The sequence below is a fragment of the Phaseolus vulgaris genome, chromosome 4 (genome assembly GCF_000499845.2).
Source record: "Phaseolus vulgaris cultivar G19833 chromosome 4, P. vulgaris v2.0, whole genome shotgun sequence".
Lineage (NCBI taxonomy): Eukaryota > Viridiplantae > Streptophyta > Magnoliopsida > Fabales > Fabaceae > Phaseolus > Phaseolus vulgaris.
Genome location: NC_023756.2, coordinates 38,469,970 through 38,484,172, shown reverse-complemented (window position 1 = coordinate 38,484,172; position 14,203 = coordinate 38,469,970). Strand labels below are relative to the sequence as shown.

The following is a 14,203-nucleotide window of genomic DNA, read 5'->3' as shown; positions in this document are numbered from 1 at the left end:
TTTAAATATTTTAAAGCAATGGAATACCTCATCCTTGCTTTTCAATAGATAAATCTAGGTTTTCCTTGAAAAATCCTCAATAAAGGTTAAAAAATACTTATTACCTCCAATTGATGATATGTTCATCAGGCCACAAACATCTATATGAACAAGCTCCAAAGGAAATTTTACACACCAAGGCTCCTTAACAAATGGTATCCTGTGATTCTTTTAAAAAATGCAAGTCTCACACAACTGATCAGGGTGATAAATATGGGGTAAACCGTTCACTAAATTTCATTTAGAGAGATTTTCCAAACTCTAAAAATTTAAGTGCCCAAAGCGTAAATGCCACAACCACGATTCATTATTCACTATTGCACTCAAGCACTTGAAATCACCCATATGAATATCTACTGAAAACATGCGGTTTTTTTATAAAAAGGTTTTAAGAATCAAACTACCTTTTTTAATCAAAAATTGAGAATTGATTTTCAACTATGTGCATCACGTAACCCTTTTCGGCCAGCTGTCTCATACTCAACAAATTACTTTTCATATCAGGTACATGGAAAATATCATAGATGTACCTATGATCACCACTCTTCAATTTCATAAGAATTCGCCCTTTTCCAGTCACCGGAACGAACCTGCCATCACCGAATTTCACTATTGTGCGAAATGAGTCATCCAAATCTGCAAACAGTTCCTTCTGACCACACATATGATTAGTGCAACCTGTATCCAAATACCAAGTCTGATTTTTTGGAGTTTCATTTGATGTGGCTGCCATTAGTACTGCATAATCCTCTTCATCTTGTTCGTGATTATTATCTTCTTGAGCACAATTGGCAGCATGATTATCACCTTTTGATCTGCACTCATTTGCATAATGGTCGCGTTTATGGCAATTATAACACTCCACATTTGATTTATTACCCATGCTTCCTCGTCCTTCGTGATCACGTCCTCCGCGCCAAGAGTTATTTGAACTTGGATTGTGATTGGAACCAATGTTGTTTTGCTTAGCGTCTCCATGATTCTGGTCACCACGACCTTTGCTGGAATAGCTACCACCATGTCCCCGTCCTTTGCCTCGCGAACTACCGTGTTTATGATAGGAGCTACCAATTGAGGCTTGTGCTTGTAAAGCCTGTTCAATTGGTTTTCCAATCTTATTGACATTCATCCGCTGCTCATGCGCTCGTAAGGAACCAGACAATAACCTTACTGTAATTGTTGAAATGTCATTGGCCTCTTCAATTGTGGCAACAAGTTCAAATCTGGGAGTTAAAGATCTCAAAATCTTTTCCACCTTTTCCTGATGCGAATGTGTTTCACCATTGGTCTTCATCTGATTTGTGAAGGCAAGAACTTTATTTATATATACATCAATAGTCTTTGTGGTTTCCATCTGCAGCAATTCGTATTGGCGTCTTAGGGTTTGAAGACGCACACTCTAGATCTTGTCATCACCTTTATAATTGGTTGACAAAATGGAACAAGCCTCACTTGCAGTTTTTGCTCCTTCTATTTGTTCAAACGTCTCGTCATTCATCCCTTGATCGATGAGATACAAACATGATAATTGAGTAGAGTTCATGATAATAGACTGACTCTGATACCAGTTGTAGAAACTAATTGAAGGAAATAACAAAAGGCAAAAAGTTGTAGAAACTGATTGAACGTAAATATATGAAATTTGCAAAACGATTGAATTGATTCCTACAATTTTATTTACTTCAATAATACATATAATATAAAATGACAAATACTGGAAGCTATAAAATAGAAATACTAACATTTAATGTAATAGTAACGGTAAATAATTTAAGAGTAATAAAATCTGAATTAATAACCAACATTTTTTGGGTGTCACAAAAATAATTCATACTTTTAAATCATTTAAATTTTAAAAAATTCTCACACAATATTTCTAACTTTAATAAAACCAAATTATCAAAATAATCAAATAATTATATATCATATATTAAAAAATTTAAATGTGTTTACTATTGTAATTTTTCACATCTCTTTTTATATAGATAAAATATTTAAAACCTAAATACTTTGAAGAATGGTTTTTAAATAGATTGCTTATTTTTTTATTACAAAAATTGTTTATTGTTAATTAATAAATTTAAAAATATATTACGACACATATTGGAAGTACGTGCAAACAATATTTTCAACTTTCAACAATAAAATCAAATTATTTTTTGGATGATAATTTATAGGAATATAATTAAATGATAAGAAATTTCCTTAATTCGTATGTCTTTGTTATGGATTTTACAGGTTAAGCAAAAGAAAAATTATTAAGATCCAAATCCAAAATGATAAAAAAATTGATAATCAATAATAAGAGATATCTTAAAAGTAGAGTGAAGAAAATAATAATAAAAATATTTTATTCGCATATAAAAAAGATAATAAGAATTAAAATTGAATATAAAGATAAAGATAATGATAAGTGAATTATTAAATTTCTATAAAGAAATTAGAAAATAAAAACGAACAAGAGAGAGAAAAACAAATTATAGAGTTTTAAATTAGTAAGAATATCATATATGATATCTGCAACACGGAAAATATATGTAGAAAACAATGTAAAGATAAAAGCAACATAATAAAAACTGACAAGATTGTTGAAATTAATTTAAATAATCTTTTAATTTATACTACTGAAATTAAATTAAATTTTTTAAGATCTTCATTTTAGCTTAAATATTTTCTTAAACAAAATTTACAAAAAATGCCTTTAACTTTTAAGCTTTATTGACTTTTGTTATGTTACAATTTTTTTTTAATATTGAATTGAGAATTTTATGTTTTGAGGTGATTTGAAATTGTTTTTTATTAATTTAAAATTAACATATTGCTAATTTAAAAATATTATCAGATTTAAATCGTAAAACAAATAATATTTCTCTTAAAATTTTCAACATACACTGTAACAACTTTAAATTGTCAGTATACCTTCTAAACAATATTTATTATTTGTGTAATATATATATATATATATATATATATATAATATTATTCTTAATTTTATGGATTTTATTCAAAATGATAAAATATCTTATATAACAAAAGTTATATTTGATTAGCATATGTTAGATTTAATATTTATTAAAAAATATTTATCATAATTTTTGGTTATAAATACTTTTTAAGTTTCTCTATTGTTGCACACTTTTCTCATTCTCTTAAACTCAAATTTGGTGAGGTGATATCAATATTCTTGAAAGTTCTTCCTTAAGTCAAACACCATGGTTGCATCACTTTGTGCTAATGGTTGTGGATTCAATGGTTCTCCTACCAACAAGAACCTTTGTTCAAAGTGCTACAAAGATTATCTCAAAGAAAACAACACCAAATCAAAGGGTTGTAAGAGTGTAGAGTGTGAAACGAATAACATGAATAACAATAAAAATTATTTTGAGGTAACATCATGTATTTCTGAAAGTTCTACAAGTTCTATCATTGATGATAAGACTTTTGTTTCTGATATGAGTAAGAAGAATGAAAGAAAGAGATGCAACAGTTGCAAGAAGAGGATTGGATTATTAGGGTTCCAATGTCGTTGTGGAGATGTTTTTTGTGGATCACATAGATATCCAGATATGCATGCCTGCAAAATAGATTGGAAGGAAATTGGTCGTGAAGTTTTGATTAAAGAAAATCCCTTATGCATTAGTGATAAACTAAAACATAGAATTTAGAATTAATATTTCTATTTTCTTTATTCTACTCCATTTCTACCATGAATCATATAGGATTTATGATTAATTGAACTGAAATTCATCATTAATGGTAAATGTTAGTATTATGAATTAAAAAGTTAATATTCAATATTATGTCATTTAACCTATTGTTTTTCTTAACATTTTATTTTGGTTAATCTCTAAATCAAAAATTTATTTGTCCATTTATTTTGTACATATATAAACTACTGAAAAATAAAATGACTTGAATGACGAAAATTTGTATCAAATGGCGGAAAGGTTTTTCTTTAATCTATTTCTATTATAAATAATAAGGAAAGTAATTATATTATAGTTTAAAGAATGTAATAAAAATAATTTTACATTTTAATTTTTTTATAAGTAAATATTTTCAATATTTAAAATATATTTTATATTTGTGATAGATTTAGTTTAATATAAATAATTTAGGTGCAATATAATTTTATTTTAAGCTATTCATATTTTAAAATAATATACATTGAAATTTAAATTAGAACTAAATGTACTAGAAGTGATACACTGAACAAAAATAAGAGTTTAGGAAAATTCTTAACGTTCACACTTAAAAAGTTTTAATAACAATTGTCATAAAATTGCTATCTAAAATCACTTAAAAGGTCTTAAAAAGTGCAATAAAATTGTTATTTAAAACCACTCTTATTCAAAAAATACTAATGGTAATTCATTTTATAAAAATCATGTTATGCAACATGTATCATCACATACAAAATAACATAAAAGAAAAAAAAAAAGAAACACAGAGGACTAGACCAAACGCATGCAAAGAAAAAAAAAATCACAAGAGTAATATAAACAACTACATTGGGAGTTTAAACAAAAGAAAAAGAAAAAATGAGATAATGACTACAAGGCAAACAAAAAAACTTTCTCTCCCCAAAAATAACAAAGAGGAATGACTGATTGCAAATAATCGAATCATATTGACCTAGTTTGCATATAACATCCATAATAAAATCCGGTGATAATCACACACCATTATTCTTCCTTAGGTTGACATGCTTTGTAGGTTTTCTTATTGATTTTACTCTAATTTTAGGAGGACGTCTCGGTGTCCTAGAGGCTTGTATTTGTTCCCCTTCTTCACTTAATGATTCATTTTTATCCATTTGTTTAGCCTAGAGCTTAGTGACAAAATTGACTTCTTTTAAAAAATATTAATTGTGGTAAATTCAACTATATTGTCAAAATGGTCGAACCTGATTCATGAATCTCTTGATCATCACCTGAAAGGGATTGAAAACAATTTTTCAATGTCAAATCATTGGAAATAATTTTGGATTGTGTAATTCGAAAGTCATTTATAGGTCTAGAATGTATTTAGTTTGTCAAAAATACAATAAGATTGTGGAATCCATAATGCAATTTTGGACTCTAAATCACTTTTAGATTACATTATTTGAATTTTTTTTTCATATAGGGAATACACTATGAATTATGCAATTCATAAGACATTTCTTTTAAGTTTTTCAAAAAATACATGATAGATTATGCAATTCATAACATAATTTTAAATATAAAAATTGTTATCGATTGTACAATCCAAAATAAATTCAGATTTTGAAAAAATAATTAGATTGTGCAATTTGAAAAAAATTCAAACTAGTAATTTCATAGTGAAATTAACCAGAAGCAACAAATGGATTTTTTTTTTTTAAATGAACTCCTTACATAATAACACTGACGAGTTGGAATAATGGTATCAAATTATTGGTATTAAATTTTGAGCATTATTACGAAAACTTAAGTATGATGCATCAACTTATTACTACAAATTCAACCAGCCATATGCCAAAGTAGACACACAAAAAAAACAATGGACAAATGCATCCGTGTATGGTATAACTATCATTTATGTATACAAATATGTAATAAAATAATGAACACAAATCTCATTATAATTTATTAACTGAGCACAAATAATCCAAAATGTTTCTAAATATCATATATAATTATTTAGCTGGATCAAAACATACCTTGTTTTTAATATTTGTACGTTATTTTTTACTCATAATCAATTTTTCAAAAATTTAACATTAATATATTATTATTCACAATGAGATATAATTGATTATAAATTTAATATAATCTATTATACATTCATTTGTAATGTAAATTTTTTGAAGTTCTTATTTTAGGAAGTATTTTGCTTTGAAAATTTAAATTTAAATTTAAATTTAATATATATGTCAAAGGTATAATGGTTATTTCATAACAAATTTCAACTTTTTTTATTTTTTTTCTTCTTTCCAACCATACACATAAAAATATAATATATATTTTTTCATTTCTTCTCTATTTTAACTCATCCAAATAATCATATTTTATATTTTAATTCTCTTCATTTTCCCCCCTTTCAACTCTTTCTAAACAAATGGTATGTATTATATCTTTCTCTTAAAAATACTTATCATTTATCTGTTTGGATAACTTGCATTAGGCCCATACTGATATTCGACTTTTTGCAAGTACGGAAAAGCATGGAGAGGGAGAGAGAGAGAGAGTGGCACAATGTGAAGAAGAGAGGGTATGGGTCGAACAAAACAAGTGTTATTTTTTTCTTCACAAATTTTCCCATGGAATATGAAGAGAAGGATATGTGGAAAGTGTTTCAGAGATGGGTAAGGGTTGTTGATATGTTTATTTCTATAAAATTGAATAACAAAAATTAAAGATTTGGATTTGTTAAGTTTCAAGATGTGGTAGAGCTGGAAAGGAAACTAGACTTCGTCTGGATTGGTTACTAGAAGGTAAGGGTAAACAAACCGAAATACAATAGAGACAAAGAGCCAAGGCATGGGAGGTATGTAGAACCCAAACAAAAAATTAGTAGAGAAAGAGAGCTAAGGAAGGAGGGGAACACTAAACCCAATGGGATTTGGAGCCATACAGTTTGGAAGGAAAAGATGTCGTATACTTTCTTTGTGGAGAAAGGATATAAGGGGGAAAAGAAGAATATTTACCCAACAGCGTTCAAGGCAGAGGTGAAACCGCTGAAGTGGCTAGATAACAGTTTCATAGGTAGAACTGTGGAACCAAGTAAGGCTAAGGATCTGAAGGTAAGCTTTATCTTGGGAGGCTTTAATTTTATTTGTGTGCGTTATCTGGGAGGCAATTGTGTTCTACTGTCTGAAGAAGATGCGAACCTAATTAAAAAATCAATAGATGAAAATAAAGAATAGTTTGAATCAATTTTTGAAACTATTATCCCCTGGGAGCATAATTTTATGGTGACAGAAAAATATGTTTGGGCTCGTATTAGAGGGCTGCCCCTAAATCTGTGGAGTAAGCAAAGCTTGGAAAGCATAGTGTTAATGGTCGGAACGCTTGTAGAAATTGACAAATGTATATTGGAAACGAAAGAACTAGAATATGCAAGATTTTAATTAAATTTCCTGCAGCAAGGGAGGCTTGGTGGGCAAAATGTATGAAGATTAATGAGTTCATGTGCCAAATAGCTATTGAAGAAGAACCTGTTATTAATGTTAAAAGTTGTTATAATGGTGACTGGGAAAACTCCTCTAATGATGATGAGTTCGAAAGTAATTTTGGAAGGAAATCGAAAGGATCAGAGATTGGGAGGAACTTAAAATTCCATGGCGGCTTTGGGGAGGAGACGACGGTGGAGGAGCTTCTTCGTAGTGAGTCACGGAGGTCAGACGTTGTTGCGGAAGTTAGGGGTGATGACGTGGAAGGCCAGCAACTTAGTGGGCTACAAAACACTAGACGTTTTAATGAGGCAATTGATGGGTTAGGTGGGCAATTTGAACGATTTAATGAGGTAATTGATGAGGTTGAGGAGAAGCCTAGGCAGTTTAACGTTGCAATTAAAGAGGTAGGTGGTCACATGCAAACCCTAACAGAAATAAAAAGCTAATATGTTGATATTGGGCCTGTTGAGTGTGATTGGGTCCAATTCCAAATGCTAGAGAGGGGGGTGCGCTTAGCTGAAACAAAACCAATAATTAATGAAAGTGAATTTTCTAGAGTTGGAAGTAAGGCTGACGTGGCAACGCACATGAGCACCCTATGCCATGTCATCAACCTCTACCGGAAACGGAGGGACGACTGCGTCGGCGCCCCCTTCGCGGTGCGGGTGCTGGATCGACGCACAAACAGAGGCGCACGTTACCACCGCTCGCAACACTGCGTCGCTCACCACTACACGCGACGCAGCGTCACTCATTGCCGCACGCAACGCAGTGTCACCTACCGCTGCTAGTGACGTCACATCACCCACCGCTGCACGCTCGTCCACCGCTGAACATGACGCAAAATTGTCCATCTTCGCACACGAGGATGCACCGTCGGACATGACGCAACGTCGTCCTCAGTATGTCGTTCTTCCACGCCTGCTACGCCTGTCGGAGATGGTGGTTTGGTGGTGGCGGAAACTTTTTCGGAATATGGAAGCGACTCAACATACTCATTGGTGGTTCGTAGGCCCTTAAGCGTCGCCACAATACATTTTAGGGGCTTCTCCTTGAGTCCTGTCGCGCATGTGTGTCTTCCCCACCGTGTTGCATCATTTTCTGGTGGTGGACAGAGGTTGGGGAGTGTAGCAGTAACAACTCACAAGAGGTGGGGTATGCACGCCTTGATTGAATCAATGAACTTCCTTGCAATAAGGATGTAAAGTTAGTGTCTAATTTTACTGATATGATGACAATGGTGCTTTAAATTGCAATCGTCTAGTTTGGTTAAATAATGAGAATTTGGAAGCTGCTAGAATTTGAAATGCAAGTAAGGATTTAGGTTTTTCGCCTTTAGGAAACAAGGAAGAAGTCTTAGATAGTTTAAGAAGTATGGAACAAAGGGACAATAGGAAGGAGGGCCTAAGTAAGGGTGGGAAAAATGCTTTAGATGATGAAACTGATTAGTATGAATACTAAGAGTTTGGGAGGAAGGATAAAAAGGAAGTATATTAGTGATCTTATTAGAAAAGAACAAGTACGTTTTATGTGTCTTCAGGAAACAAAATGTAAACAAATTAGTAAGGAGAGGTGTTATCAAATGTGGAGGTTAAATGAAATTGATTGGATTGAGATTGGGGCAGTTAATAATGGTGGAGGGATAATCACTATGTGGAAAAAAGATTGCTTTGAAATGAAAAGGTACAGAAACGTGAACAACTTCTCAATCATTGAAGGAGTATGGAAGATAGGAACGCCAATAGAAATAACGATAGTTAATGTATATTGTGGTGGAACCTTAAGAGAAAAGAGAATTATTTGGGATGAGTTATGTGAGGTAAAAAAGAGTCATCCAATAAAATGTGGTGCGTAGCTGGAGATTTTAATTCTATTAGAAGTGTTGGTGAGAGAAGAAGCCAAAGCTCTAATGTCAACTATAGTAGCAAAATATGAAGCTTTAATAATTATATCGATGGTTCTAGTCTGGTTAATATTTCGTTAGTGGGTAGAAAGTTTACCTGGTATACACCTAATGGGACAGTTAAGAGCAGAATAGATAGAATTTTAGTTTCCCTTGAATGGTTAGAGAAGTGATCGGGAAGTAAACAGTATGTAGAAGGGAGATCGGTTTCGGACCATTGTGCTTTAATTTTAAAGGATATAAATATTGACTGGGGCCCAAAACCGCTTAGATGTCTAGATGTATGGCAAAAAGATGTTCGGTTTAAGGGGCTTGTAAGGACTAAGTGGGAAAGTTATGTAATTAGGGGAAATGGGTTGTACGTTTTGAAGGAGAAATTGAAAAGGTTAAAGTTTGAGATAAGGAGTTGGAACAAATTTGTATTTGGAGATGTTAATAAACAAATATTGGAGTTGGAAAAGAGAATTCAAGTTCTGGATGAAAAAGATGATGAGGGGGAGTTGAGTGTGGAAGACAAAGAACAAATGAGACAACTTTTAGCTGACTTGGGGCAAGCCAGAGTTAAACAAGAAACGATTTTAAAGCAATAAACAAGGATGAGTTGGGTAAGTCAGGGCGACTTGAATACAAAGTTTTATCATTCAAGTATTAAGTGGAGGAGGATGCAAAACGGGATTAATGGTATCAAGGTCGACGATTAGTGGTGTGATGACCCGGTGGAAGTAAAAGCTAGAGTGAAGGAATTCTTTGAGGGCAGATTCAGCAGGGGGGAAAGACAACAAGTTAGGTTGGATAATGTTCGGTTTAAGGGTATCACTAGAGAGGATAATGAAATGTTGATTGGAGTTATTTTTGAAGCTGAAGTAAAGGAGGCGGTTTGGAATTGTGACAACTCTAAAAGTCCTGGTCCGGATGGGTTTAATTTTGGATTTTAAAATTTTGTTGGGATATTATGAAAGGAGATGTGATGAATGCGGTACAAAGTTTTGCAGAGGGTGGAAGTTGGCCGAAAGGTACTAATGCTTCCTTTATTACTCTTGTCCCAAAGGTTGTAAATCCACAACTTTTGAATGGCTTTAGACCGATTTCATTGGTGGGATGTGTGTATAAATTTGTATCTAAAATTCTCTCTTCAAGGTTGAAAAGGGTGTTGGATAAAGTTATTGATCTTAGGCAGTCTGCTTTTTTAGAAGAAAGGGGTTTGTTGGATAGTGTGGTAGTTGCTAATGAGACCTTTGAGAATGTAAAGATGAATAAGAAGGAATGTGTGGTGTTTAAGGTGGATTATGAAAACGGTTATGACTCAGTAAGATGGGAGTTCATTTACTACATGCTAGGAAGATTGGGATTCTATGGAAAGTGGATTGAATGGGTAAAAAATTGTCTAAAATCTTCCTCGATATATGTGATGGTAAATGGAAGTCCAACAACTGAGTTCATACCAATGAAGGGTCTAAGACAAGAGGACTCGTTAGCACCCTTTCTTTTTCTCATTGCGGCTAAAGGACTTGCAGGGGTAGTTAGACAAGCGGAATAAAATATGTTAGTAGAGAGTAATGAGGTTGGGGAAGGGCGAGTAAAGTTGAGTATGTTGCAATATGCAGACGACACCCGATTTTTTTGTAAAGCCTCAATTCAAAGTGTTTGCACATTAAAAGTAATTCTAAAGTGCTTTGAACTTGCCTGTGGTCTTAAGGTTAATTATTCCAAGAGTAAGGTTGGCGGAGTGGGTGTGAACATCAGTCAAACGATGATTTTTGCCTCTATTCTTAACTGTGACATTATGAAGGCACCTTTTAGTTATTTGGGGGTGACGGTGGGCAGGAATTATAAGATGTGTGCTTTTTGGGAAGGGGTGTTCCATAAGTTACGGAGTAGGTTGTGCTCTTGGAAAGGGAAATCCCTCTCTTTGGCTGGCAAAGTATGTCTTATCAAAACGGTGCTTACATCCTTACCGTTATTCTATGTATCCGTATTTTGTATGTCGACTACTGTGGTGAAAGAAGAGAAAATGATACAAAAGAGATTTTTGTGGGGGTGGGGCTCAGAGAACAGGAAAATTGCTTGGGTGGCGTGGCATAAGGTTTGTGAGTCAAAAGACAAAGGTGGATTAGGGGTAATTGATATAAGGAAATTTAATTTGGCTCTTCTGGGGAAATGGATTTGGAGACTTAAGTCTGAAAAGAAAAGTTTATGGAAGAATATTCTAGATTCTAAGTATGGTGAGTGCAGGGGGTTAAGGTCCCAAGTTCAGAACGGTAAGGAATCGTTATGGTGGAGGGACATTAGGAAAGTTTAGAATTTAGAGGAGTGGGGCAATGACTTTAAAGACAGAGGTAGGTGGGAAGTAGGGGATGGAAAAGAAATTAGGTTCTGGGATGATAAGTGGGTGGACAATGTTGCTTTAATGCATAAATTCCCTAGACTTTTTTCGATATCCTTAGATACTGGTCGCACTCTATCACAACTTGGGGTTTGGAGTAATAATAGTCGGTCGTGGGAATTGAGTTGGAGAAGGAATCTCTTTGTATGGGAATCTAGTCTGATTGATCTCTTATTGCAGGAGTTGGATAACAAGAGATTAACAAGAGAGAGTGAAAATACGACCGATAAATGGATTTGGAGAGATGTAGTTTCTACGAACTTCTCTGTGAAAGCAGCCTATAATATTCTCTTGGGGGAGGAGGCCGTAGAGTATGGGGAGCCTTTTACGGAGTTCTAAACATTAAAAAGTCTACCATCTTCACATTTTACGGCTTGGAGGGTGTTATGTAATGCGATTGCCACTAAGGACAATCTCTTGAGACGTGGTATGCCTATGGCATGTGTTCGTTGTCCCCTTTGTGGGGTGGAAGAAGAGACGGTAAGGCATATATTTTTTGAGTGTAGGGTCTCTTGGAGAATTTGGGGAATGTATCTCGAGTGGTTGGGATCTTCTTTGGCTCTACATTGTGATGCACAAATGCATTTTAAGATGTTTAAACCTATAGGTTTGAAACTTGTTGGGGGGGGGCATTTGGGTAGGTATTGTAAGTGAAATTTGGAACCACAGGAATAAGGTTGTTTTTTAGAATGGGCGCGTAGATTTAATGGAGGTTTTTACGGTGATACAAAGGAAGACTTGATCTAGGGTCACGGTAAAGGAAAGATTGGCTTATTTCTCTTACTCAAACTGGTGTTTGGAACCTCAATGTTGTATGAGGTATTTGAAAGATTGATTTTTGGTGTTCCATGGTTAACGGTTTTGGTTAATATTTGTGTCCAAGTTTGGAAGTTATGGTGTGTTTTGCAAGTTTCTTGGTTTTTTCTATCTCGCAGGTTCGGGTTGATGGTTTTGCTCTTGGGTTGCGATAAAGGAAAGTGTATTTGACTTATTATATTCGGTTTGACGTTGGACCTATATGGTGCATAAGTTTTGATAAATTGATGTGTGGTGTTTATGGTTACTGTTCTGTCCAGATTATGAAGTGGTAAAGTGCTTTTTGCATGTCTTTTGGTTTATGTATCCTCCTAGCAAGACCGATTTGTTGATGTAGGCACTTGGTTATTTGGAGCTTTTCAGCCTGCTGTCAAAGATCTTATTTAGTAGTTAGATTTTATGTCCTGTTTGAGGGTGTAGATTTTGATAGTTTGGGAGTTAGATATTGTTTTGATGTTGGAAAGGTTCTTGAATGTTATGAATTTGTAAATGTTATGTGATTGAATGATATGTTAAGGTAAGGGAAGCTAACTTTAACTTTCAATAGTACCCTAGGTTAGAATATATAAATGTGAAGGGGATGTGGTCCCAAGTTTCAATTTCTCTTGCAGAGATGTTATTTGATAAAATTGTTTGATTTTATGTTGTGTTAACATGCATAAATATTAGATTTTGATAGTTTGGGAGTTAGATATTGTTTTGATGTTGGAAAGGTTCTTGAATGTTATGAATTTTTAAATGTTATGTGATTCAACGATATGTATCATATATGAATGGTGAAAATTATATGAAATTGATGTCATGCATTTGGGATAATGTATGAGTTGTTGTTTGATGGTATATTAAGTATGAAAAGTCTATGTTTAACAGATATCCTCTAGCTTCACTGATGACCTAAGTCATATAGACTAAGATACCAGGTGGTGAGAAGCTGATGAGGGAGTTCATGCACACCGGGTCCCGTTGTAGACACTCGGTATTGGATGTTTAAACTTACTCTGATCCTTTATGTATGGATTAAATGTTAGTCTCTGGTAGGGACATACTTAATGAGTCTTCTGATCCTTTATGTATGGATTAAATGTTAGTCTCTGGTAGGGACATACTTAATGAGTCTTCTGATCCTTTATGTATGGATTAAATGTTAGTCTTTGGTAGGGGCATACTTAATGAGTCTTCCGGAAGACGATGGATTCATGTGTAGTCACTGTGATTTAAATGAAATCAAAGCGTTATGAATCAAAATGAAATCCAATGATTGTGATTGAAAATAGATCCATGTGTTGTCTATATGAATGATGGAATTGGTATTGAAATTTTATATAACAACATTTAAATAAATGTTTATAAATTATTAGTTTGATTGGTTCTTTTTGCATGAATTAAATATGTTATGAAATTTCTTTTCATTAGGTTATCCTTGTTTTACTTATCATGTTGCGAACTGCGATGATTGTACTACATACATGAGCAGATAAGCATACAGGTGTCAGAGGGTCTTGAGGGCTTTAGGATATAGTTTTGAACCTTATATTGTAAATATTTGTATTTCCATAAGTCTTAATCATGTATTAGGAATATTTTGAAAAACTCCAAACTTGTATAGTAATAGTTGGATGTATTTTTGGGGTATTACAAAAATAATTCATACTTTTAAATCATTGAAATTTTAAAAAATTCTCACACAATATTTCTAACTTTAATAAAACCAAATTATCAAAATAAACAAATAACTATATATCATATATTAAAAATTTTAGATGTGTTTCCTATTGTAATTTTTCACATCTCTTTTTATATAGATAAAAAATTTAGAACCTAAATACTTTTAAGAATGATTCTTAAATAGATTGCTTATTTTTTTATTACAAAATTTTTGTATTGTTAATTGGTAAATTTTAAAATATATTACAACACATATTGG

General features: G+C 33.0%; 2 protein-coding genes across 2 annotated transcripts; one reads left to right on the top strand and one right to left on the bottom strand.

Moving 5' to 3' along the window:
• Positions 1 to 448: 448 nt before the first annotated feature.
• LOC137838780 (uncharacterized) lies at positions 449 to 1,333 on the bottom strand. Its single transcript, XM_068648006.1, has 2 exons — positions 847 to 1,333; positions 449 to 675 (listed from the first exon to the last, which is right to left on the bottom strand). The coding sequence occupies exons 1-2, from the start codon at positions 1,331 to 1,333 to the stop codon at positions 449 to 451; spliced, it is 714 nt and encodes a 237-aa protein (XP_068504107.1).
• A 1,918-nt stretch (positions 1,334 to 3,251) lies between these two features.
• On the top strand, positions 3,252 to 3,704 carry LOC137838779 (putative zinc finger A20 and AN1 domain-containing stress-associated protein 8). Its single transcript, XM_068648005.1, has one exon. The coding sequence runs from the start codon at positions 3,252 to 3,254 to the stop codon at positions 3,702 to 3,704; it is 453 nt and encodes a 150-aa protein (XP_068504106.1).
• The last annotated feature ends 10,499 nt before the right edge of the window (positions 3,705 to 14,203 follow it).